Raw genomic sequence first — 27,737 nt, forward strand, 5'->3', positions numbered from 1 at the left:
AACAATGTCTCCAACAAATGCCACAGTTTAATTTTGCTTCAACTTTTAGGAGTAAAAGAAATTCATTTTTGCTTATAATTTTAATAAAATTTGGGGGAAATTGTGCATTAATCAACAAAAAACCAGAAAAAAATGTTTAGAAATCATTGTGCAAATTACTTTTTAAAAAGGCTTGATTTTTGGAGCGATTCTCACTGCCACTATGGACTGCATTGCAGGGCTGGCTTACATGTTGGGAACTAAATCCTACTTTAGTTTGCGTCAAGAAATATATATTGCATGCTCGGTAGGTTTACTAGCAATTCTGTTGTAAATGTGCTGTGATGGTATATATTTGCCTTGTTTCTTGCTGTCAGATTGAAGGCATGTAATTTTCAGCAAAATTGAATTGGCTACTAGGCCTTTTGTTCAATGGCTTCTGAATATTTAGGATTATTCTGAGGAGTTGGAGAGAAATGATATAAATAAATTAGTTATTAACTTTATAAATATCCTCAGAATTTCTAGTTTAAGGAAACTAAAAATTGTTCCAAAGTATGGATTTACATTCTTTAATCCATTGAAAGTGGTTCTCTTTGTAATTGGTATATTCAAAGTAAGCTCTTTACAGTGTTTTTCTAAACTCAGAGATTTAGGTTGGAATTTGAATGAAGTCGTTTGGGATACATTTACAAATTGGATCCAGCTTTTTTTTGTTTTCTACATTTCATCAATTTACTTAATTTTGCTTAACATGAATTACAACATTAATGCACCCACAAAGTAACTGATACTCTTCAGGTTTTCAAAAAATATCAAATGACAAGAAATACATAATGTTGAAATGCAAGGTACAAAATTGGCAAATGTAGGATGGTTTCCACAGGAATTACTTTCAATAATGTTCAATGTCAGCTCTCCTTCTGCAGTTACCCTCTACCAATGTTTTAATTTGGAGATACATAACACTCAATATATTTTCACAGTGTTGATACTAGTCTTACAGTTCTGTCAAAAGTTAGTAAAGCAGATCCAATGAAGGTGAAATTTAAAGTGATATGCATTACGGCATGTATTATTTATTCAAATGTTCATATTTTACAGACATTTCAACAGAATAGAGGTGGCATGGGGCTTGCTTGTTGCATTTAATCTAATGTAAAGTTTCAAAGTTTCTTTTGTTTTACATTATGATGGGAAACAATCAAGTATTCTTTAAAATGGTTTGGCTAACAGACAAGATATGTTTGCTATGAAACCTATTACAAATGTTGGCAGTATCAGCACTGCTGTAACCATTTCTATCAAACTGTTATTTGATCACTTCAAAATAACAAAGTAAAAGTTTGTACAAATTCTTTGACTTGTTTAAGGGGAAAACCACTGATAAATCTTAACACGTATGTGCCAATAATATAACTTTGCACTTACATTTGTCACTTGCATCTTGGTAATAAATACAATGTAAATTAACTCTAAACTTTAAACTTTCCTTACAGAAACCAATGAGAGGTGATAGTGTATTTGAAGTTGTATATCCCTTTCCCTCAAGCACACTTCATACATTAAAATTATATTAAATAAGTATTGGGCATTACAGTCAGGGTATGATAACATCTATCCAATTACAAATTCTTGGTCTCAAATGGACACTTATTTTTATAATCACAAAACCTGGCCATTGCTGTGCAAGCATCATAAAGGATACAGTAAATGTTGAAGGTAGAAAATCCCTGACTCCAATATATGTCAGAAGGAAATAAAGACAATGTGAAACAAAATAGAACACCTTTCATTCTGAACTCAAAGCCTCCTCATAGTGAATTATTTTTGAAGTGTTGTGAATAATATCACAAAATATTTGATTGCAGCAATGAAAACAATTTTCTATGAAGCTTTCGTTTTAGTCATTCAGGTTGAAGGATATGTGAAAGTGTCACAGTATGAAACATTATCATTTAAAATGGATGCAATACATTCAAATGTGTTTCACCATAATTATGCCATTCCTAATATCATGGATTAATTTCAATATAAAGAAAATAACTATTATAATTATTTAAATGTTAGCACAGTTGAATACAAGGCAGTTAAATATTTCTTTACATACCTGACTTTTTTGTTATATAGAATTCAACTGTTTAACACTGCAATGATCTATTTGATTTAAATAAATACTTTTTGGAGAAATCTTGATATCTAAAATAATTTCCATATATTGCAATGTCTGAACTTTAAGTTTTTGTTTCAAAGCAGCAGCACGTTAATCCATGCATTACAAAATGTGTATTAATCTATTATCTGGTTACTTATAGAATGAAAAATAATATGGCAGTAGTATGAAGGCAATACATTTTACATAGTATGCTCAACTATTGAAACCTATAGAACCTTCCTTCAGGTGCCAAACAGTATGAATAGCAATGCTAACTGCTTACAATACTTTTATACACAACGCCTGTTTGCATTCCTGCAATAATGTAAGAGACATCAGTTCTAGTGCTGTAATTGATATTAATTGTGGCCCATGAGTCTAATATGCCAGTTTATTTCCAAGTATATTTATTTTCTTTCAATGTAATTGGCTGACAGTAATAAAGAATAAGTTATTTTCCACTTGCATCTGATAACAAGTGCTAAAGATTTTAGGTATACCATCTTCCAGTCAGTAAGTTATGCTTTCAAATTACTTTAACATCAACTTTGGATATCAGATCCACAGCTGCACTATGCACCTCAGTTAGGTCTTAATGCTTTAAACACATGTGATCTACAAATCAGGGAGGTAAACTCTGAAACACTCCTCAATGAGGGAGATAAAGACTTAAAAGGACATACATAACAAAATGGGATTAATGGGGTAAAGAAAATCAAAATAAATCATCAAGAGAAAAGAGTAAGAATGTAAAAGAAAATGCTTTGATGTCTTTCTGGCATAGTAGAATAGTTTTAAAGTTTTTAACATGGAGAAAGGTTACACCTGCTACTTGTGAAGAGCCAATCTGATGATTGGTACAATAGTGAGTGCAAATGTCTTTAAATAGTAAGCAGTGCAAAGGTAGAAAATTGATCAGCAAATTAGTAGATTGTAGAATCTATCATTATGCAAAGATCCACATCACATGATTAACTCTCAATGTAGAAAGCAATTGTAATTTTCAGCATTCATTGCTTCAGATTTGTAGGCTTTGCTCTTATCTATTTGGACAGAGTGAGAAAATAGCTTTAGATTTTTCCTTTCCTAACAGAATTCTAAGTTGGATGTCCAGATTTGAAGTACTCATTGCAGAGGCAAATATCTTGATTGAGCTTTCTTATGCATAGACAGAAACAGTGTGTAGCTGTGCCTGCAAAATCATGCACTGTCAGTTCACAAAATATTTGGTAACTGTGAAAAGGAAAAAAAAATTATAACCAAAATTATGAGGGCACACTCAGCAAACCTACATCATAGATTCACATTGTAACACTGTTATCTGGTAAAGCATTGATCCTTCAAACTGTACTGATCACATACACATTGTTCATAAGGTATGACTGAATTTGTTTTTAAACAAAAGTGTTTGCAGATCTAATATAAACAGATCATACTGCTTAAGCTATCAGTATTTCATAGTCAATGAGAGTTCACCTTCCTCTTCGTCTCTTGTTTATTATAAATGCTGCTCACATAATTGATTTTGAAGTGGACTGAGTTACCACAATCTCATCTTGAACCTATGTGGTCACTGACATGATGGTGGAAAGAGGATTGCTGTCTAGTGATTGCTGAGGATGCCCAACATTTATACTGGATTACTCAACAACTTTCTTAGGCATTTTTAATACTGTCATCAGATGCAAGAGAATTTTTCACTGTTAGCATTTATATTATGAGTAACTTCATACGAAGTAAACACACAAATTTAAGATGGTGTTGTCCTAATGGCAGAAAATAATTCCTGTGTTTAAATCTTTCATTGGTGGGAAAAAAAGTTCCTTTTCCTTTTACCCCAAAATAAATTTAGCAAATCATGCCCCATTTTGTATGTAAGTAGTTACAGCCCTATATTTTACATTTGCTTCAATTAACGTATAGTGCAAAAATCTATTTTTGTCATATGAATATATCAATAAATCAAACCAATATACAAGAATTTGACTGGCACCAAAATTCAATGAAATTTATTTGAGTTAAAAATTGTTCAGCATATTATCATCCTCAAACTTTTCAAGCAGCCAGATAGTTGTGACAGCTGTGATAGTTGTTAAACTGAAGTAGTGACGTGGGTAATTGCTTAAAACCTTTGAGAAACTACCCATCCCTGCCAGCCTTACTTAATTCCTCAACATTAGCAGTATTCAATCAGCTATGGCATGCTTCAAACAACTTTCTGCATTTTACAGGCCCGCTTATCCTTGTTGCACAGAAATATTTACAATACAATCCTTCAATCACAATATTTTACAGAGACTCCACAGTTTAAGCAGAGAATCATGAGATTGCTGATCACCAGAAACAACATTGCCACAACTCCGTTGTTGAACAAAAAACATGATTCCAGGTTTTCAAATTTGATGAACCAAGTAATTTTTTTAAACTTCTTAATTCAGTAACTTTTGTTATAGTCTTGTCCAGAGTCAGGGAGAAAAATTGGAAAACGAGATAATTAACAACCATGGGTGGGAGTGAAAATGAAATAATTTCTGATTGCAATGTTCATAAACAATCAGACAAGGTTCATTAGTGACCCACAACACTGTCTGGTGAATACTCACCGTTCATTGGAAAAGTCTTTTCCAGTTGTAATTGATATAATAGATAAAACGAAGGAATTTAGTCCCTTGAAGATACTGGTGAGAGACTATTGCCCTTAGCTTAAAGAAATGAAAGTTAAACCCTGAATCTTTGGGTTTAGCACATTGTTAAACTTTGAATCAAGCCTGCAATTGTGAACATTTTAGATCCAAACTGCAATGATTATTAGTTTTTAAAAGCAATGATTATAAGATCATTCCTGAGGTACTGCTACCAATTACCTTCCATGTATTTCTTTTTCATTTTAACAAACTGTCAGCAGGATAAATTGATAAATGGGTGCTGGTATTTATTAAACATTTTTTTAATCTACTTTACTATGAACATGATAACCTTTTTTAGCATTATTAATCAGTTACTGGTTAGGACTATTTGGGCTTTATTTGCTAATACATTCTAAAACATAATGATAGGGTCCTAGGGAGTGTTGCTGAACAGTAATAGTGGGGTGCAGCTTCATAGTTCCTTGAAAGTGGAGACACAGGTAGACAGGGTAGCAAAGAAGGCATTTGGTATGCTTGCCTTTAATTGTCAGTGAATCTAGGAATTGGAATATCATGTTGCTGCTGTACAAGACATTGGTCAGGCCACTTTTGGAATTCTGTTCTCCCTGCTATAGAATGGATACTGTTAAACTTGAGAGGGTGCAGAAAAGATTTAGAAGAATGTTGCTGGGAATGGAGGGTTTGAGCTATAAGGCAAGACAGAATAGGCTGGGGTTACATTCCCTGGAGCATTGGAGGCTCAGGGGTGACCTTATAGAGGTTTATAAAATAATGAGGGGCATGGATAGGCTAAATAGACAAGGTTTTTTTCCAGGGAAGTTGAGTCCAAAACTGAAGGACAGAGGTTTAAATGAGTGGAGTAAGATACAAAAAGGACTTAAGGGGCAACATTTTCACATATAACGTGGTGCATGTATGGAAGTATTGGAGGCTGCTACAATGACAGCATTTAAGAGGCATCTGGACAGGGATGTGAATGAAAAGAGTTTAAAAGGATATGGGCCAAATGGTGGCAAATGTGACTAGATTAATTTAGGGTATCTGGCTGGCATGGATGAGTTGGACCAAAAGGTCTGTTTCCATGCTGTACAACTCTGACTCTGTGATATTACTTTATATAATATTTTAGGTAAAAATGTCAAACTATTTTGAAGATGAAAGACCATTATTGGCCCACAAATGGCCAAGCATTAAATCATGTACCATTTTACCATTTCTGGACAAAGAATTATTGTGGGTGAAATTGTGTCCATACCAGTAGAATGAAATGTTCCTTGTTTACAATATGACCAAAGAAAGTCAAACTACTGGCATTGCTCAATTTCACTGCCATTTTCTTTAGGAAGAGAAAGTTTATCCTGTTTTCAATTATACCATTGTGATTTGGTGCAGTGGTGGAAATATGTACCAAACTGGTGGTGTTATTAAATCTGAAGTTGTGGTAACAGTGGAAACCAAGTGGCAATTTCAGACGGTTGTGTAACTGACTCCCCACTATAGAGTCACCATAAGTACTTGCCCAAGGGCTCCCATAATTTCAGGTTGTTTTCCTTCAGATATCATTTGTCAGTGGAGCTTACAGTTAGGAATAAGACATTTCATTTTGGAATGGATGGGAGAAACAGTTGGCAGGTTCTGAGTCACTTTTCAAACAATGTCAGTCTGGCAATGAGAAAAGCTATAGCTCTGCAGCCTGCTTCTAATAGGAGCAAGAGGGCATGGATTCAAAGTGATCCGCAAAAGAAGCAAGAGTGAAGTGAGGAAAAATGTTTTCCACTCAGCGAGTAGTTAGGGCATGGGATGCACTGCCTGGAATTGTATGAAGATAGGTTCAATTGAGGCATTTACGAGATGATTAGTTGGTTAAAATAACGTGAAAGGGTATGGGGAGAAAGCAGGAGACTGGCACCTTGGTAATGATGGCCATTTAAAGCAAATACAAGCAGGATGGGCCAAATGGTCTCCTTCTGTACTATAACCCTTTGATACTTCTGGGGTAATAAAGTCCTCCCGGTTGCAAGAAAATGCCCACAGCATCCGAGAAGCAGAATGAGGAAAAAGAAAAGCAACATTAAAACAAAATAAAGCGACAGTCAAATTGCTTCTGTGGAGTTTCTGTGCTGATTCAATCTTAAATGAAAACTGTACAAAAGTCATATTGCAAACTTGTCACATAATCAAGAAACTTGCAAAATATTAGATTTAGCTGACTACCACAGCATTAAAAGCAGGAAACACGTTGGAATTAAATCAAACTGTAGAACTCAAATTAAAGCCACACACCATTTTAATTTTTTTAAAGCTTTTTTTTGTACAGTTATACCATATAAGTTATTTGCATCCAGTTTTGGGCAATCAATAAAGAAAAAAATGTTTCAAAATGCTTTTCTCATTTTTCATTGTGACATAAATCTGCTTCACAATAACAAATTGAACTGTGTGAGAAATGTAAATCTGTTGCTTGTTGTAGGTGGTGACTCCTATTTGGAGTGCTCCTTCTTAAATAGATTTATTATGGTGCTACAGCCATAGGTTATTGATCCAAACTTTGTTAATACAGATTGTATGTGATCACCATGGTACATAATATTCATCTTATTTCAAGAAAGTTAATCTATTCTTTTCCAAACCACCTTATTATTCCAGTAAAAACTGCTTCTGTTGAACACAGTAAATAATTGCTTTTGCACTTGCAATGTATACCATAATTTCATTCAGCTTTTACTTCAGAAACATCCATCTATAGAATTGCAATGTTGAATATCAATAAGATAAATGCAAAAAAAAAGTAACAGTGCACCACAGCATGTTATAGGACCATTGTTAACTGAAAAATCAGTTAGAGCTTGATAAAGTGGACCAAAGTCCTCCTCCTGTTCCCAGGCTCTCTCTTCCGTATGTACACAGCACTTAACTGTCACAAGGATTTTTAGCATAGTCTAAAGCTAGCAACAAATGTAAATCCATTTATGGGCACTGGCCTCATATATACACCAACAGAAATGAGGAATACATTTTAGTGCCTGAAATGCAAACTTGCTTTACAATTCTTATAAGATGAACAACTATCATGACCCCGAGAACTGGTGCCGCTTAACTTTATTCTGGGAACTTGTCTTAAGTGTGTGAAGTTGAAGCAACATGACTCACTTGTGCCAGAGGCTGCAGTGGTTATTAGAAAGTCTGGAGTGTTAGTTATGATGTATAGCATCTCAGATATTATATTTTAAATTAGTATGGCACACCAATAGCTTAATGAGCAATTGTTTATGACCAATGACATATCACTCCCTCGATGCACAAAGTTCAAGCCTAATGCTCATATAATACCCATTCAAATCTGATTTAATGCTTCTGCATTCTCTCATGAAAACTATGGTTTTCAGAGAGGATCCTCATGTTAGAACCCTATATATTTGAAGGACTTGACCAGTTCATCAGTAAGAACAGATTCTTAAAAGTAAAGATTTTACAGGGGAAATCTTTAACTGTCAAATAATGGAACATTTTTAATAAGTAAACAAGAAATGCCCATTGTCAGTACAACATATAACAAGAGAGCATTGTGGAACAAAACATTTAAAAATGACCCAGGCCATGCGCTTTGTAATCTTCTGGAGTGACCATTATCAAAAATCACTGCAGTCTAATATATCTTGCACTTTGCTGTCAATCATCTCTTTAATTTAACTAGAACAGTATAACAGGCCAGATCAGCTAATTCCTTTAGAGATCCTTGGCGGGGAGAAAAAGACCAATTGGATGATGTACTTGCGATAAATGGAAATCAGAAGATTTTAAAAAGTTTTATTTTTTCCCCAATATTTTAGCCTGTTTATGAATTTAGACAGACTATCATTAAGTTAGAGAGTAATGTTCAGATACATTTGTGATCTGATCAGAACATATTAGTATTTGCTACAGGATAGATATATTGATAATGGCATTTTCAGTGTGATTAATAAGATAAAAGAAAGTATTTTGAAGCTTTACAATTTTTTTCTGAACTAGTTTATTGAAGAAGACGGTATCATCCAATTCACATTGATTTTGAGCAAATTGATTAAATTCATCAAGAATTTACCCTTTGATCCAGGCTGTTGTGCATCAATGCCTGTGCCTAAATATTGTGGGTGATTTATAATCAATACATTTAACACTGAGTTCCCATGTCATTCATCACCCTCAATATTACCTCAGTGAATGATAATTTCTATATGGTGAATGGATCACTTGGCACTAACAAATACAGGGTTCTGCTTTGTGTTGCTTAAATGTCATCATTCAGACCCAAAACAAAGGGTTAGACCTGCGAGAATGTAAACATTAGCAAATATGACAGGAGAAAGAATTTCTTTTTACACAATATTTGAAATTCATGAGCAAATGTTGATCATTTTGTACCTAATACACCCTCGACCTTTTGTTTCTATTCTAAAAGCTTTTCTAGCAATATTTTTTCTGTGCAGTAGAATGCACTGTGTTGAAATACAAATAGTCTCCTCTTTTCTTGCGGTCAGTTTTCATAATATTAACACTTGTAAATTAGACAGACTAGAGTTGCTGCTAGCAGCCACAGTGATATGGTGACGCCTGCTAATCCAGTGCCTGAGTCTCGCATGGAACCTGGCCCTAAACAAATAAGAAAGAGAAACATTATTAATACTTTTAATCAAAAATTAAAGTTGAATATAAAAAGCTTTGGCTGTCACTTTCACAATTTTTGCTTTTTTTAATAAGTGGTTCAGGCTATTTTCTTAGAACATTTGAATAAACTTATTTGAACAAAACCCATCTTCAATGACCTGAGCTGCAAGATTATCTCCCTTTTGCTTCTGCAATGCATCTGTGCAGCATGTGCTTACTGCGAATTTCCCATTTAATGAAACATGCCTACAGAGCAAAGCAAAATTAATGTATGATCATGCTTGAGTTAACCGTGTCAACTTCACAAAGTTTGCATTTTTTGAGGAGGTTCTGGTTACTGAAGATAAGGATTTTCACTTGCTTTATAAAATATATCAAGCAAGTACCATTTGAGTTGGAAATATAAAAAAAACACAAACCTGAATATAATATAGAATAATTCATGAACAGTACCCACACTGATTACATTGTCAAATGATCATTAGATAAATTCTGTTTTCCAAATAATTGACAAAGAAAATTTTAACGGTTAAATTACTGAAACAATATTTAAAATTACTTGATATAAAATGCCTACAAAATATAAAGCTAGAAAATGTATCATTTCAATAGTCCACATTCAATGCAAGGTTTGTTATTTGAGACAAACAGATGATCTTAAACCATGTGATGTAAAATTATTTTGCTTGAAATAAATAATGATATCAATTTCTCTGCACCATTAACATGAGCACTAACATTTTTTGGGGAAACATTTTCCTTTGAGCTGTGGAAGGTTGGTTTCATGAATGCCTCATGAAGTAACAATGTGCCCAGTTTACTTTGCATATTACATATAACTATACGTCACATGTGAATTCAATGCAGCATTTTCAATGTGCTTTCTATAAAACAGGGAATGGAGTACGGATGGATTCAGATTATAGATTAAATGATTAGACTATAATTTGAGGAGTGAATAAAAATTCTTCAATAGAACCACAGATTGCTTTCTACCCTGTTAACAATTGGAACAGCTTCTTGTAGACAGCACCAAGAGGAGTAATGATTAATTCAAGTAATGTCAATCTGAGTGTTATCACATCATATCAATTGAACTGCAGAGATTCTGTATTTTGTTTTACTGCACTTTCAGTGAAAGTAGCATGAAACAGTTGAATTCAAAAGTGGAAGCGAAAGAACGTAAAATCAATATAAGAGTCAAGTCAGAAAAATTTGTTTTGTTACAATTGGAGAACTCACTATGAGATGATTTGGAACTGCTTTTTCCTCAGCTGTTCAATGTACAAGTAAATTAATATAAATCAATTATATCAATTCCTGAGGGCTTTTCAGCATAAAAATGGGACATTTCAAAATTTCTTCATGAATTTAAACTATGATAGAGCTGCATTCCATGCAAAACATTCAGCATTTAAATTCACCAATACCAGATTTGAAGATGTTATACAATAGAAAGTATGCACTGATTATAAAGCTGTGAGATTAATTCAGTATTCAAGAAACTAACACCAAAATATTTCAACATTACATTGAGAAGACTCTACCTACTCCACTTCAGAAAACAGAAAATATTGAACTAAACATGGCTAATCATAATCTTCAAAAGCTGACCTGGCTTGGTCTGATATGTCCTTTCTGCCACACAAATGTAAATCATTCTGGACATGAGCAAGAAAGATTGCAAGAATGAAAAGTTTCACTTTGTCTTAGGTGAGTGAAAAATGAACTTCTCCTATTAAGCTCTCAATCTGTTGCCACTTTAAGACTCTATGTTTTCATTTGTAAGCACGGAATCTCAATGTCTGCTCACTCAAACCTACTGATAATGTCAAGGAGTGTCATCGGGGTCCTCAATTGATATAAGAAGCTATCTTTTTTATAAGGTCTTGAAATATGTTTGGAATTGTCTACATCAGTGCCATATGTAAGATCATAGGAACAGGAGTAGGCTATTCAGTTCCTTGAGCCTGCTTCACCATTCAATAAGATCATGATTAGATTAGATTAGATTAGATTCCCTACAGTGTGGAAACAGGCCCTTCGGTCAAACAAGTCCACACCGACCCTCTGAAGAGTAACCCACCCACTCCTATTTCCCTCTGACTATTGCACCTAACACTATGGACAATTTAGCATGGTCAATTCACCTGAATTGCTCGTCTTTGGACTGTGGGAGGAAACTAGAGCACCCGGAGGAAACTAGAGCACCTGGAGAAAACCCACGCAGACACGGGGAGAATGTAAAAACTCCACACTGACAGTTGCTCAAGGCTGGAATCGAACCTGGGACCTTGGTGCTGTGAGGCAGCGGTGCTAAATACTGAGTCACCGTGCCACCCCATCATGGCTGATCTGTGGCCTTACACCATATGTCTGGCTTGGGCTCATATCCCTTAATATCCTTGCTTAATAAAAATTTCTCTGTTTCAGATTTAGATTTAATAACTGAATTAGCATCGAATGCCATTCACAAAACCTCCCTTACTCTTTGCCTGTAGGCGTGCTTTCTAACATCTCTCCTGAATGGCCTGGCCCTAAATCTTATTAAGCTCCTGATTCTAAATCTTCAGCCAGTGTAAATAGTTTATCTTTATCTATCCTGTCTTTTCCCATTAATACCCTGAAGATCTGGTTTAGATCACCCCTTAACCTTTCAATTTTAGCGAATAAAGGTCTAATTTGTCTGTTGTCTTCTAATACCTTAGTCCAGGTATCATTCTTGTAAGCCTGTATTGAACTCACTCCAGACATCCTTCCTAAGGTGTGGTGCCCAGATCTGCTCAGAATACTCTAAGTTTGGTCTAAATAGGGTTTTGTACAACTGCAGCACAACTTCTGCATCTGTGTAGTCCAGCCCTTTAGATATGAAGGCCAATATTCTATTAGCCCTCTTGACTATTTTCTGCAGCTGTTTGTGGTATTTTAAAGAGCTATGCACCTAAACCCCCATATCTCATTTGATATCCACTGAATTTAAATTTGTGCCTTCTAAACAATACCCCAATCTATTTTTTTTTCAGTCTGAAATGGATAACTTCACACTTACATACATTAAAATCCATGTACTACAGCTTTGCCCATTCACCTAATCTTGTCAGTATCCTGTTGCAATTATACGTGATCATCAACACTGTTCACAATACTGCCCAATTTTGTGTCATCAGCATTTGACTTTTTGTGCCATTATCCAAGTCACATGAATATTGTGAATAACTGAAGCCCCAACACATGTCCCTGTGAGACACCACTAATCACATCTTGCCAATTTGAGTACTTGCCAATTATTTCAAGTTTCTGTTTCCTGCCACTCAACCAATTTCTTATCCATGTCAGTAATTTGCTCTCAATTCTGTGGGCTTCCACCTCAGCTAACAATCTCTTGCATGGGACTTTATCAAAAGCCTTCTGAAAGTCCATATAAACATCATCCCCTGAGCTACTGCTGTCCACCACCTTTGTCATCTCTTCCAAAACTCCATGAGGTTCATTAGACATGACTTACCCTTTATGAATCCATGCTGACTCTCCTTGATTAACTGAAAGTTTGAGGTGATCAGTTACCCTACCTTTGATTATTAACTCCAACAATTTCTCCACCACAGATGTTAGGCTAATTGGTCTGTATTTTCCTGGTATCCCTTTTGTTACCCTTCTTAAAGAATAAAGTGACCGATCCAAAGGTACAACTCCTGAATCTATGGAACTCTGAAGGATTGTGCTTACAGCACCAGTCATGTGCTCTCCTATCTCCTTTATCACATTCAATACTATCCCTGTATAACAATCGATCATGTCACTTATCATTGTGCTCTGAAATGAATTTTCATGATGTTGACAAAAAATACTGAAACAAACTTTGCAGAATACAAGACATTAAAAACCAAAGCTTATGGAACACAGACAAACTCCAATTTGACAGACATTTTGCAAATCTGCACATATAATAACCACATTCAAATGCTGCAAGAAAATATTATTTACACTCATTAAATTTGATCAGAATGCTAAGGATAGAAGGTGGAAACACATTGCACTTACTCATCTGGCAATAAACTTAATGTATTTGACTGAATTTTGCCAAAAATTGGTTAAGAGTCAATTCTGGGGAGTTTATTTTCAGGTTTCACTTCATGAAGCCGAATCAGTTATCTACTGCAATTCTCCATTAGCTACTTTATTATCTATGCATCATGCCTCTATAAAATCCTGCTTGCACTGTCTCCACTTGGCAATGGCAAAGTACATTCTACTACTGGGTCTCTGTAGAATTCCCTGCATGGCTCCATGTTTAAAGCCAAGTTGTGTATTGCCAGCAGGATCTGTCCTTCACAATGTACAGAGTGGGAAGGGAATGAAAAAAAAACTTCTGAGGTCAAATGGGTAGCACTTTATTGCAAATAAAAGTTCACATTTATAAATGTATTGCTATTTTACATCATCACCTGACCACAGGAATCAGGGTACATAGGCTACAAGCCTTTAGTGCCATATTATCATCGAAGACCACTTAAAGGAGAGATTTTTTTTTCCCTAACACCCAGGATAAAACCTTGTCATGGTATAGTATGGGAACATTAACCATTGCAAAGCCTTCAAATGGTTGAAAATGTTGAGTTGCATTCAACAACAGAAAATTTGAAGAAAAACTACCAAAAAAAAGCTATATTAGCTTTTGGGAATATCAGGCACTATTCGCCTTTTGAACAATAACCTCTTTCTCATCAACAAAAAATCACTGCATTCAGTTCTCATCTTTTGGAACCAGGCATCAATTTGTTCCTGTCTGACTTGTTATGCCTGATGCTACACTATTACATATTGCTGTAAGTGATGTTCTTCCATCACATTCCCTTTTTTTTTGCTCCAGTTTTGCAGATTCGAGCATGTCGAATTCTGTGACATGTTCTGGTTTTGACTATGCAGAAGACCCCTTCAGACTTATCAAATGTCAAAACCTCATCTTCAACAGGCCTACTGTCTGTTCTAAAATGACCTTGGCTGAAGAATGGGCTGCACTGGATCTACACTCAGGATCAGTCAGGGGTTTGCATAATGGAGACATCAGCTGTGGTTGCAGAGGATAGCCCTCATCTTCCAGTATCAACTCTTGTGAGGCATCTGGACCTTGACACAAAACAAAATCATGAGTATTCTCAAAGGTTTAGGCATCATGGCAACTCCAGAAATCTTCCAGATGTAGAGATCCAAGTGGCTAGGGAGATTGAGGAGTTGGAGGAAAGTAGCTTCAGTAAGAAGATTGTACAAGAGAAATTAACGGGGCTGAAATTCAATAAATTCCCAGTGCCTGCGGTGTCTCAAAGTAGGAAAGGAGGTGGCTATAGAGAAAGTTGATGCAGTGGTAAATCTTCCAAAATTGTATAGTTTCTGTATATGATTCCTGCAATTTGGAAGATAGCAAATGTCACCTTCCCATTATTTCAAAAGGAAGTAAGCGAAAATATGGAATTACACATGTGTTAGCCTGACAGCAGCAGTAAGGAAATGCTCAAATCTATCATTGAGGAAGGAATATTTAAATGCTTTGTTGATCGTGATCCGATTGGCATAGTTAGGATGTATTTATGAATGGGAAATCATGTTTGATGGGTTGAAGGTTTTGAAGGTGTCATGAATAAAATTGGTAAAGAGAGCCAATAGAGATAGTACACTTGGATTTTCAGAAGGGTCGTTTGAAAAATTGAAGCATGTGAGACAGGAGGTAACGTACTGGCATGGATAAAGGATTGGCGAACAGAAAACAGAGAATAGGTCATTCTTATGTTGGCAAGCAGTAAACAGTGAGTACCACTAGGATCAGGACTTAAACCCCAGCTGTTCATAATATGCATCAATTATCTGCTGGTAGGATCAAAGATAATATTTCCAAATTTGTAGATGATACAAAACTACTGGAGGAAAATATAAAGCAAGTTCAGGAGAATTTTGTTAGACTGTCCAATAACAGACAATCCAACTGCCACACCATGACAATCAATGATGTTACCATTACTGCATTCCGCACTATCAACATCTTGGGAGTTACCATTGATAAGAAACTCAGCTGGACCTTCCATGTAAATACAATGGCTACAATAGCAAGTCAGAGGCTAGGAATACAGCAGTGAGTAACTCACCTCCTGACTCCCCGAAGTACAAATCAAGAGTATGATGAAATACTTCTCACTCGCCAAGATGGGTACAGCCCCAATAATACTCAAGAAGCTTGACACCAATGAGGACAAAGCAGCTTGCTTGATTGGCATCACATCCACAACCATCCACTCTCTCCACCTCCAATGCTCAGTAGCAGTAGTGTGCATGATATCAAGATAGAGTCATAGAGATATAAAGCACGGAAACAGATCCTTTGGTCCAACTTGTCCATGCCGACCAGATATCTTGAATTAATCTAGTCCCATTTGCCAGCTTTTGGCCCATATCCCTCTAAACCTTTTCTATTCATATACCCATCCAGATGCCTTTTAAATGTGGTAATTGTAACAGCCTCCATCACTTCCTCTGGTAGCTCATTCCATACATACACTACACCTTACGTAAAAAACATTGCCCCTTAGGTCCTTTTTTAATCTTTAATTCTCATCCTAAACCTATGCTCTCGAGTTCTGAATTCCCCAACCCAGGAATAGATCTTGTCGATTTACCCTATCCAGTCCCCCTCATGTTTTTGTAAGGTCACCCCCTCAACCTTCGGGACTCCATGGAAAACAGCCCAGGACAAAGCAGGTTGCTTGATTGGCATCACATTCACAAGCATCCACTCTCTCTAGCTCCTATGCTCAGTAGCAGTAGTGTGCATGATATCAAGATAGAGTTATAGAGTCAGACAGATGCACAGCATGGAATATCTTGATACCATGCACTCTACTGCAACTGAGTATCAGAGGTGGATATGATGCCGATCAAGCAAGCTGCAACACGGTGGCTCATGATTAGCACTACTGCCTCACAGCGCCAGGGACACGTGTTCGGTTCCAGCCTCAGGCGACTGTCTGTGTGGAGTTTGCACATTCTCACCGTGACCGTGTGGGTTTCCTCCGGGTGTTCTGGTTTGCTCCCGCAATCCAAAGATGTGCGGGTTAGGTGGATTGGCCAGGCTAAATTGCCCCATAGTGTTCAGGGAAGTGTAGGTTAGATTCATTAGTGATGGATTAATGTCGAATAATGGGGTTGGGGAATGGGTCTGGGTGGGTTACTATTCAGAGGGTCAGTGTGGATTTGTTGGGCCTAATGGCCTGTTTCCACACTTTAAGGATTCTATGATGATTCAGCCTCTCCTTATAGCTCAAATTCCCCAACCATGGCAACATCCGTTCTGATCCCTTTCAAGTTTCACAACATCTTTCCTATCGGAGGGAGACTAGAATTGCACACAATATTCCAAAAGTGGCCAAACCAGTGTCCTATTCAGCCACAACATGACATCCCAACCAACTCCTGAACTCAATGCTCTGACCAATAAAAGAGCATACTAAATGTTTTCTTCTCTATCCTATCTACCTGATACTCCACTTTCAAGGAGCTATGAACCTGCACTCCAAGGTCTCTTTGTTCCCTAGGACCTTACCATTAAGTGTATAAGTCCTGCTAAGATTTGCTTTCCCAAAATGCAGCACCTCGCATTTTTCTAAATTAAACTCCATCTGCCACTCCTCAGCTCATTGGCTCATCTGGTCAAGATCTCTGAAGTAACCTTCTTCTCTGTCCACTACATGCCCAATTTTGGTGTCATCATATACTAACTCTACCTCTTATGTTCACAGTCAAATCATTTAAATAAATGACTAAAAGCAGTGGACAACACCAGACCCAGCACCAATCCTTGTGGCACACTGCTGGTCACAGGTCTCCAGTCTGAAAAATAACCCTCTACCACTACCCTCTGTCTTCTACCTTCAAGCCAGTTCTGTATCCAAATGGCTAGTTCTCTCTGTATTCCATGTGATCTAACCTTGCTAACCAGTTTACCATGTGGAACCAGCCAAACGCCTTACTGAAGTCCATATACATCATATCCACTGCACTGCCCTCATCAACCCTCTTTGTTAATTCTTCAAAAAATTCAATCAAATTTGTGACACATGATTTCCCATGCACAAAGCCATGTTGACTATCCCTAACCAGTCCTTGCCTATCCAAATACATGTAAATTGTGTTCCTCAGGACTCTCTCCAACAACTTGCCCACCATCAATGTCAGGTTTACTGGTCTACAGTTCCCTGGCTTGTCCTTACCATCTTTCTTAAACAGCGGCACCACGTTAGCCAACCTCCAGTCTTCCGGCACCTCACTTGTGACTATCAATGATATAAATATCTCAGCAAGAGGCCCAGCAATCACTTCCCTAACTTCCCACAGAGTTCTGGGTACACCTGATCAGGTCCTGGGGATTTATCCATTTAAGACATCCAGCACCTCCTCTTGTGTAATATGGACATTTTTCAAGATGTCACCATCTATTTCCCCAAATTCTGTATCTTTTATATCCTTCTCCACACTGATGCAAGATACTCATTTAGTATCTCCCCCACCTTCTGCGGTTCCACACATAGGCTGCCTTGCTCAACTTTGAGGGGTCCTATTCTCTCCATAGTTACCTTTTGTCATTAATGCATTTATAAATCCCTTCGTATTCAATTTAATGCTATTTGCCAAGCTATAGAAAATCACCAAAGATCCTGAGATAGTATCTTACAAACTCATGGCTACTTCCACTTAGAAGACCAAAGACTACAGATACCTAGGAATACAACCACCTGCACGTTTCCCTCCAAACCCCTCATCATCCTGACTTGGAAATTTATTACATTCCTTCACTGTCATTGGGTCAAAATCTTGGATTCCCTGCCCAGTGGCACTCCAACTACCTACAGGACATGGCCTGTAGAGGTTCAAGAGCGCAGCTCACTATCATCTTCTCAAGGCCAACTAGGGATTGGCACTAAATGTTGGCCCAGCAATTGACACCCATGTCCCATGAGTAAATAAGAACAAACAGTCCCATGCTGGAAGTGCTTGGATAAAACCCTGAAGAGGTTACTTGAAGCTTAGTATATTTAAGGTCAGGTACATAAAAACTCCAGAATAGGCCGTAAAATATAATAGATGGAGAGTAGAAGTCACAGTTAAATTAAGCCCATTGAAATGCTAAAAGAAGAGACATTTCCTGGTGTGTTTTGTACAAAGGATGCTATTAGGTATTATACAAGTGTTTTTGGAATCTGCAAAGAAGTGTCTTTGTACTTATACAATATATTGTATCCCAAAATTATTATGTTTGTGTTAGAAGAAAGTAGTCTGGTTTACTCTGTTAGCTTAATTTTGTTGGTTTAGTAAGCTATTGTTTTGTATGAAAACCAAATCTGCAACAGTGTGTGCCTATATTTCAATGAGAGACCACATCATTACAAACAAAACCAAAAAGAAGTACGATCTACCAAATTGACTTATTCAGTCAGAACATCAGCTTAAATTATAATAACTGGGGTCTGTTGATGGGATTTTTGAATGTACTAGATTTAAGAGAGACTGATGTCTTTCTTGCTGAAATAACAGCTAAGGAGTGGTCCTGGGCATTAAGCACCTGTTTTGTGATGAAGTTCGCTGCATGGGAATTTGAAAATAGTTTTTAATGCAGCTAACTGTTTTCTGGAAATGCAAGATATAACAGCGGACTGTTTAAAATTAATGATTAGACTTAAACTGAGACCTTTAGCAGATTAATTGAATTTGAAATAACCTGGTAACGTTCAAATGCTACAAATGACTAAACAACATTGAGAATTTGAAGAAAGGAAGCCTGAATTGGGAGTAGTTTAGATAGAGTTAAAAATGGAAAAACTGGATGTGGAGGTGAAATGAAGAGATCTGAAGTCAAAGAAAAATAACACAAAAATTGGAGGATAATAGAACGGGAGGAAAAAAGAAAAGCAAAATGAAATGGCGTTAAAAAGACTTGAAGTCCAAAGAGATAGGGAATTAGAAGACATCAGATATCAAAGGAGGTTTAGAATAAACAAAGAAGAAACATGGTAACTCAGATGATGATTTAGATTCCAATGATGGATTTAATTTAACTTAAACAACTTCATTTAAAGAATCTATACTTGGTATGTAAATTTAATGAAAATGGATTTCAAAGTTTTATGCCTCATTTGAGAAGGTAGCTGGGTGGATAAAGTGGCCAAAAGAGGTTTGGATGTTAATGCTCAGTGTGTGTTTGACATGTATACCTATAACCGTATATGTCAGCTTGTCAGAAGAACAATTTACAACGTATGAAACTGTCAATGAGGAAATGCTCAATAATAGTTAACTTGAGCCTGAAGTTTATCAATTGAAATTTAGGAGTTTGAGGAATAAACCTAAAGAGACATTTCAAGAATTTGCAAGAGAGAAACAACTACTCTGAGATCAGTTGTTTAGACTGCTGAAGCTAAAGAAAAAAAAAAGAACATATGGGAAAGTATAATCATGGGAGAATTCAGAAATTGCATTACAACTCATTTAAATACTTGTTGGATAAGTGTTAAGTTTTAAAGATCAGAAAAGTAGCAGATATGACAGTTAAGTTGGTATCTTGTACAGACAAGCAACAAGTAAAATCCACAAGGAAATTTGGGGAATAGGAATTCTGTGGGTGGAAGAGGTACTATTTTTAGAGAACAGAGAGAAGGATGTCAAAGTAATGAAAGAGAAAGGCTGGAACCAAAAACTGATGGAAAGAAATGAACATCCTTTCACTGCAATAAGGTTAGACACATTGAAAGCTAAATGCCAGAAGTTAAATGGAAGACCAAGTAAAAGGATAATTAAGCATTCATCAGAGGAGTAGGCATCAGGAAAGGAAGTAGGCATAAAAACTGTAGCACTTGAAACAAAGTGAACATGTTTTCTTGTAATGATCTAAGAAGGCAGAGATGGCTCAGGACAACCATGAAAATTCGTACACGAATGCACAAGTTGAATACAACAGATCCACAAGCTTGTCTAATGATCTTGTTCAAATCCCAGTATGGCAGCTGGTGGAATTTAAATTCAATTAATGTATTTGGCATCTAAAGCTAGTCCCCATAATAGCATCATAAAACTATCACTGATGATTGTAAAAACTTATCTAGTTCACTAATATCCCCAAGGGACAGAAATCTAATGTCCTTCACTGGTCTCAACTACATCCCACATCAGGAGCAGAGCAGTGTAATTGACTCTTAACTTCCCTCTGAAATGAAAAAAAAGTGTTCATTTCAATTCCAAGGCTGGATGGATGCCAAAACATACAGACACCTCCATCTTGCCCGAGCACCAGTCCAATTGGTGCCAATATCAAAATATTCACGGATGTCACAAACATTAGTAGGCTGGTAAATAATAAGAAGGATAGCCATAACTGACAGGAGGGTATCAACAGACTGGTCAGCTAGGCAAAGTAATGGCAAATGGAAACCAACACAGAAAATTAAGAGATATTGCACTTGGGAGTGCTTACAAGGCAAGGGGTTAGACTGTAAATGGAAGGAAAATACCTAAGGTCAGAGGGATACTGATGCTCAAATCAACAGATGCTTGAAAATAGCGGGACAGACAGATAAGATGGTTAAGAAGACATTTATGATGCTTGCCTTTATCAGCTAAGGCAAAAAACAGAAGAGGAAGGGGGTTATGCTGGAATTGTATAAAACACTTGTTAGGACAGAACAGTCAGAACAGTACTGCATGCACTTCTGGTCACAAAATATGGGAAGGAAGTGATTGTACTGAGGAGGGTACAGGTGAGATTTACCAGGATGCTGCCTGGACTGGAGGGCCTGGGCGAAAGAAAAATTGACAGGTTGGGGTTGATTTTCTTGGAATACAAAAGATTGAAAGAGGACTGAAAGAGATGTAAAAGATTCTGAGGGGCATAGATAGGGCAGATAGAAAGTAATTTTTTACTACTTGTAGAGGATCAGTAAACAGGGCACATGGATAAAAGTGAGGACTGCAGATGCTGGAAATCAGAGTCTAGATTAGAGTGGTGCTGGAAAGGCACAGCAGGTCAGGCAGCATCCGAGGAGCAGGAAAAGTGATGTTTCGGGCAAAAGCCTTTCAACAGGACTGAAGGCAGGGACCCTCCAGGGTGGAGAGATAAATGGGAGGGGATGGGGATGGGGAGAAGGGAGCAAAGAGTACAATAGGTGGAGAGGGTGGGGATGCAAGTGATAGTCAGAGAGGAGGTTGGGGGAAGGTAGCAAAGAATACAATGGGTGGGTGGGGGTGGGATAAAGTTGATAGGTCAGAGAGGAGGGTGGAGCAGATAGGTGGGAAGGAAAATTGGCAGGTAGGACAGGTCATGACGACAGTGCTGAGCTGGAAGGTTGGAACTGGGATAAAGTGGGGGGAGGGGAAATGAGGAAACTGGTAAAGTCCACATTGATGCCTTCTCCCCACCCCTACCTCCCCCTCCCATTTATCTCTTCACCCTGGAAGCTCCCTGCCTTCAGTCCTGATGAAGGGAGGATGGTGGTTTTTCAGACTAGAGGCCTGTGACCAGTGGAGTGCCACAAGGATCAGTGCTGGGTCCTCTGCTTTTTGTCATTTACATAAATGATTTGGATGTGAGCATAAAAGGCACAGTTAGTAAGTTTGCAGATGACACCAAAATTGGAGGTGTAGTGGACAGCGAAGAAGGTTACCTCAGATTACAACAGGATCTTCACCAAATGGGCCAATGTGCTGAGAAGTGGCAGATGGAGTTTAATTCAGATAAATGCGAGATGCTGCATTTTGGGAAAACAAATCTTAGCAGGACTTATACACTTAATGGTAAGGTCCTTGGGAGTGTTGCTGAACAAAGAGATCTTGGAGTGCAGGTTCATAGCTCCTTGAAAGTGGAGTCGCAGGTAGATAGGATAGTGAAGAAGGTGTTTGGTATACTTTCCTTTATTGGTCAGAATATTGAGTACAGGAGTTGAGAGGTTATGTTGTGGCTGTACAGGAATTGGTTGGGCCACTGTCGGAATATTGCGTGCAATTCTGGTCTCCTTCCTATTGGAAAGATATTATGAAAGTTGAAAGTTTCAGCAAAGATTTACAAGGATGTTACCAGAGTTAGAGGATTTGAGCTATAGGGAGGGGCTGAACAGGCTAGGGCTGTTTTCCCTGGAGCGTCGGAGGTTGAGAGGTGACCTAATAAAGGTTTACAAAATCATGAGGGGCATGGATGGGATAAATAGACAAAGTCTTTTCCCTGCGGTCGGGGAGTCCAGAACTAGAGGACATAGGTTTAGGGTGAGAGGGGAAAGATATAAAATAGACCTAAGGGGCAAAATTTTCACACAGAGGGTGGTACGTGTATGGAATGAGCTGCCAGAGGAAGTGATAGAGGCTGGTACAATTGCTACATTTAAAAGGCATATGGTTGGGTATGGTTAGGCCGGGTGCTGGCAGGTGGGATTAGATTGGGTTGGGATATCTGGTCGGCATGGACTGGTTGGATTGAAGGGTCTGCTTCCATGCTGTACACCTCTATGACTCTATGACTCTATGTAAAGTAAGAGTGAGAAGACTAGGAGGAGAGTTAAGGAAAATTTCTGTCACTCTGCCTCAAAGTAAATGTGATCACTCTATCTCAGCAATAAGGATTTAAGCAAAATAATGCTGCCAATTTTGATATATGAAAGATGCCCAATCACAGTTTTGGTTCATTTAAAAATAACCTATGGGATTCACTCAGTGGTTGTAACGGAATGATATTTCTGTATCATTATTTTCAATGAGATTCTTTGAAAAGAAATCATTATCTTTCATCTTCTTACATGAGAGAAATAACTTAAAATGAAATGTCACTAACTAACAAGAAAATAATACATTTATTTTCTTCTAAAATAAATGCCTTAAGACATCCATTATCTGTCAGAGTTTTCATGGACAAAACTCCAGTAATGAATGGTGTAGAGTTCTAGCAAGAGCTTAGATATACCCCAGGGAAATGCTGCTAACTGACGCTTTGTTAAAAAAATGCCAAAGTTGCAGCAAAACTAGGAAATTGAGACACAATTATCATGCAGCAAATACATGGAGAGCCAAGTTCAACATTGAGAAGTATTTTCAAAAATTACCCATTAGTTCAGCATGATGAAAGAGATGGAGCCAATCTCAATCTCATATATTTCATTGTGACTGAACATCTGATCTACCACCATGAGTGAAAATGAAGAAAATAGATTGGAAATCTTAGAAAAGCTGTATAAATGACTCTACTGATGTTGTGATGGGAATTTGGGAGAGCCCTCATGAAAACGCCATCACTTATGCTTTGCGACTTTGGGCTACCTGACCTCACCAACAGTTTGAAGTACTAACTGTGAACCAGGAAACAACTGCAGCAAAATCCTGATGGAATGAAGTGGATTGCCTATATGAAATGATATAAACAAAAAAGTTTGTGATCATCATTGTGAAGGAGAAGCTCCAAAAAGAGACAGCCTGCAGTCTGATAGCTGACATATTGATAGACACTTTAATTGGTCTAGTTGGTGACCTGTTTTAAGATGAGCAGAAAGGCCTCACTATCAGCTAACTTCCTCCTCTCTACATTCTGAAACAGTTGTCATGAAAAAACACAGGTGATGAGAAAAAACTGACAGCTTGGCATACTGGCCGGTGGCAAGAAATTGCTGGCATGTACCTTACCAGAATTACCTCCTCAGTCCAATGAAAATTCAGTCTTTGAGTCGGATTGATTTCTTAAAATAAAATCAATTTGCAGTAGCCATGACAAGCAATTCTACCAATAACATCACATGGTTTCTCAAAGACAAAGTTTGTCATGTTCAATATTCTATGAGGGTTGATAATGATTTTATGTGACCATAATTGCAATGCAAAATGAAGACAGAGTGTGCTAAGTAATACAGCAATTCCTGGAGGGCATGTTCAGAAAGCACCTAGGGTTAATCAAATTATGGGAGCACAGGGTCAAGTCAATATTCCTGTCTCCAATCACTGTTAGTTCAGCTTAGCATTTTATGATTTGTATACCCAAGTGGACTGCAGTACACTGCTTGTAATTATCATGAAATCAAAGTTGGCCTATTGCTCACGTCAGTGAATCAGTTAGACCAAATCCAGCTATTCGAGACATTGATTAATCCATATACTGCTAGTGCCAGAATTCAGTTCACAAAAATATTATTACATGAATGTTATAGTTACAATATGATTCAATATGGGTTTTCATTTCCTGAGTGGTCTTCATCCTGAGACATCACATCTATTAAAACACTTCTGCAAGAACAAGGGGTGAAGACTTCATTTGAATAAAAAGAAAGTCTTACACAATTAAACTGTAAAATCTGGTGTCTCAGACGGAAAGTACTCCCCACCAACTAACAGAGCACATGTATGAAAGTTAGCTGGCTGAACAGACATGATAGGGATTACATAGGAAATTTCTTTGATCGCCACAAGGTAAGCTTACTATTGTGATTCTGTTACAGCTATAACAATGAAGGTAAATATTTTATAATGCTTACATTCATCCCTCTCCAAGATTTTCAGTTCTAATGAGGATATTCAGATCAGCTACCTTCATATAAAAAGTGAGCACATCATGGCACTACTCCCATTCAACACTGAGGTGAAGGGAGGGAAGATATCCTGTCCTTCTGTGTGTGCATATTAAAGTGCTTAATGACCTGTTACACTGATTTAATGCACGAAGTGTAACAGTGAAGTAAGTTCATGTCTTCAAATAAATGTGTCAATAGCTGCTAAATTAATAGAGAAGTGAAGATTTCTAACCTGTAATAATGTTTTTTTTCACTTTGGGGGGATTGTGGGCAGAGAGGTATTGTTGGAGAATTGTCCAATATACAAATTGAGGCCATAAACAGATCTTGTGAAATTGATAAATACTGGTTTATTTCTCATGATATTGTGGGGAGGAGGAATTGACTGCACTGATACAAAAGGGACACTTTGCACAGTTAGGTCAAGGATTCTCCTCCCTAAGCTTCAGATACAGACAGTTCTTGGAGGATTACAGTAGTGAAATGTTAATTACAAGACAATGCAGCTTTGATTACAGTTAATAGAAAACAATTGCTTGTCCAGCAGTATCCATCAGTTAATAATTGTAATAGGATGTTTAGCTAATCTGCAGAAACGGGTGCTAATGGCTTGCATCCTGGCTTCAATAGCTCCTTAGGGTGGCGTTCATCTTGTCAGGTATCTTGGTGCCACCTTGTCTGCGTGGGCTTTGTGGGGATTGAGTACCTGGGGAGACAGGGAATGCCCTCAGAGTTTCAGGAGCAATGATACTATTGTGAGGTAGAAAAACCAGTTGGCAGATCATCTTGGTAGTGTATTCCTCCAGAGCTGAAAATGTGTTGCTGGAAAAGCCCAGCAGGAGAATCGACGTTTCGTGCTTGAGCCCTTCTTCAGGAATGAGGAAGGTGTGCCAAGCAGGCTAAGATAAAAGGTAGGGAGGAGGGACTTGGGGGAGGAGCGTTGGAAATGCGATAGGTGGAAGGAGGTTAAGGTGAGGGTGATAGGCCGGAGTGGGGGTGGGGGCGGAGAGGTCAGGAAGAAGATTGCAGATTAGGAAGGTGGTGCTGAGTTCGAGGGTTGGGACTAAGACAAGGTGGGGGGAGGGGAAATGAGGAAACTGGAGAAATCTGAGTTCATCGCTTGTGGTTGGAGGGTTCCTAGGCAGAAGATGAGGCGTTCTTCCTCCAACCGTCGTATTGCTATGGTCTGGTGATGGAGGAGTCCAAGGACCTGCATGTCCTTGGTGGAGTGGGAGGGGGAGTTGAAGTATTGAGCCACGGGGTGATTGGGTTGGTTGGTCCGCGTGTCCCAGAGGTGTTCTCTGAAACGTTCCGCAAGTAGGCGGCCTGTCTCCCCAATATAGAGGAGGGCACATCAGGTGCAGCGGATGCAGTAAATGATGTGTGTGGAGGTGCAGGTGAATTTGTGGCGGATATGGAAGTGTCCCTTGGGGCCTTGGAGGGAAGTAAGGGGGGAGGTGTGGGCGCAAGTTTTGCATTTCTTGCGGTTGCAGGGGAAGGTGCCAGAAGTGGAGGTTGGGTTGGTGGGGGGGTGTGGACCTGACGAGGGAGTCACGGAGGGAGTGGTCTTTTCAGAACGCTGATAGGGGAGGGGAGGGAAATATATCCCTGGTGGTGGGGTCCGTTTGGAGGTGGCGGAAATGGCGATGGATGAAACGATGTATATGGAGGTTGGTGGGTGGTAGGTGAGGACCAGTGGGGTTGGAGGGGCAGGGCTCAAGGGCGGAGGAGTGGGAAATGGAGGAGATGCAGTGGAGAGCATCGTCGACCACGTTTGGGGGAAAATTGTGGTCTTTGAAGAAAGAGGCCATCTGGGTGGTTCGGTATTGGAACTGGTCCCCCTGGGAGCAGAAGCGGCGGAGACGGAGGAATTGGGAATATGGGATGGTTTTTACAGGGAGCAGGGTCGGAGGAGGTGTAGTCTAGGTAGCTGTGGGAGTCGGTTGGTTTATAGTAAATGTCCGTGTTGATTTGGTCGCCTGAGATAGAAATGGAGAGGTCTAGGAAGGGGAGGGAGGAGTCTGAGATGGTCCAGATAAATTTGAGGTCGGGGTGGAAGGTGTTAGTAGGTGTATTCCTTCAGTTGGGGAAACTGTATCGGTAATTCACTCAATTCACTGTTAGTTCCTGAGCTGCGTGCAGTCAAGTTGAGGAACTGGTGACATTATGGGTAGACTCTGTTTTGCCAAAAGCTGACATGTTTCTGTGAGTAAGTGGTCAGCAGGCAGAGTAGTTTGCTTTTCTCCCACAAGTATCATTGTGTGAGAGACCATGAAAGCAGCAAACAAAAAAGGTGGAACGAAATGGTAACCAGCCGATTCTGCATTTAACTGAATTACTTTCTCAGCAACTGAGAAAATATTACGGCATTAGAAAGCCTGAGATTTAAATACACAAAGGTAAATCCAGTGAAGCCTTAACTGAGCTTTTCTGTACAACTGAAAGGTATTTGCTCAAGGCACTAATTCTGAGGGTCTGCTTTCACTTCTTCAGCAGTGATTTCCTAATTTTGAAGGTTATTTTACCTACTTTGATGTATTTTGCCTTTGAGCTTCACAGCCATTAGTCTTCTCACTAACCCATGCAACTCTAATAAAGAGGATGATGAGCCACAACAGCAATAGCAGCAAAAAGATACCAAAACCACAGGAGAATTTGGGTCCATTTAGGAGATAGAAGTTGCAGGTTTGGAAGGTGCTGTTGAAGGAGATGAACGAAGAGCTGTAGCTCACAGAA

The 27,737-nt window shown here is 38.2% G+C and overlaps 1 protein-coding gene across 4 annotated transcripts in view; it reads right to left on the minus strand.

The window, feature by feature from the left end:
- Nucleotides 1-769: 769 nt before the first annotated feature.
- Nucleotides 770-27,737, minus strand: part of lsamp (limbic system associated membrane protein) — an 843,236-nt gene continuing 816,268 nt past the window's right edge. For 3 of the 4 annotated variants that reach the window (XM_043700769.2, XM_043700768.2, XM_043700770.2), the window contains one exon: nucleotides 770-9,414. In XM_043700769.2, coding sequence (XP_043556704.1) covers nucleotides 9,314-9,414 — 101 coding nt within the window. In that variant the 3' untranslated portion in view covers nucleotides 770-9,313. Of the gene's footprint in view, nucleotides 9,415-9,646; nucleotides 9,676-27,737 lie in introns of those variants that run through there. The other variant, XM_087992878.1, reaches the window with a different exon arrangement.

This window comes from Chiloscyllium plagiosum, unplaced genomic scaffold, assembly GCF_037043375.1.
Source record: "Chiloscyllium plagiosum isolate Xiang-an unplaced genomic scaffold, Cpla_swu_hap1 HiC_scaffold_12, whole genome shotgun sequence".
In the NCBI taxonomy this organism is placed as follows: Eukaryota; Metazoa; Chordata; class Chondrichthyes; order Orectolobiformes; family Hemiscylliidae; genus Chiloscyllium; species Chiloscyllium plagiosum.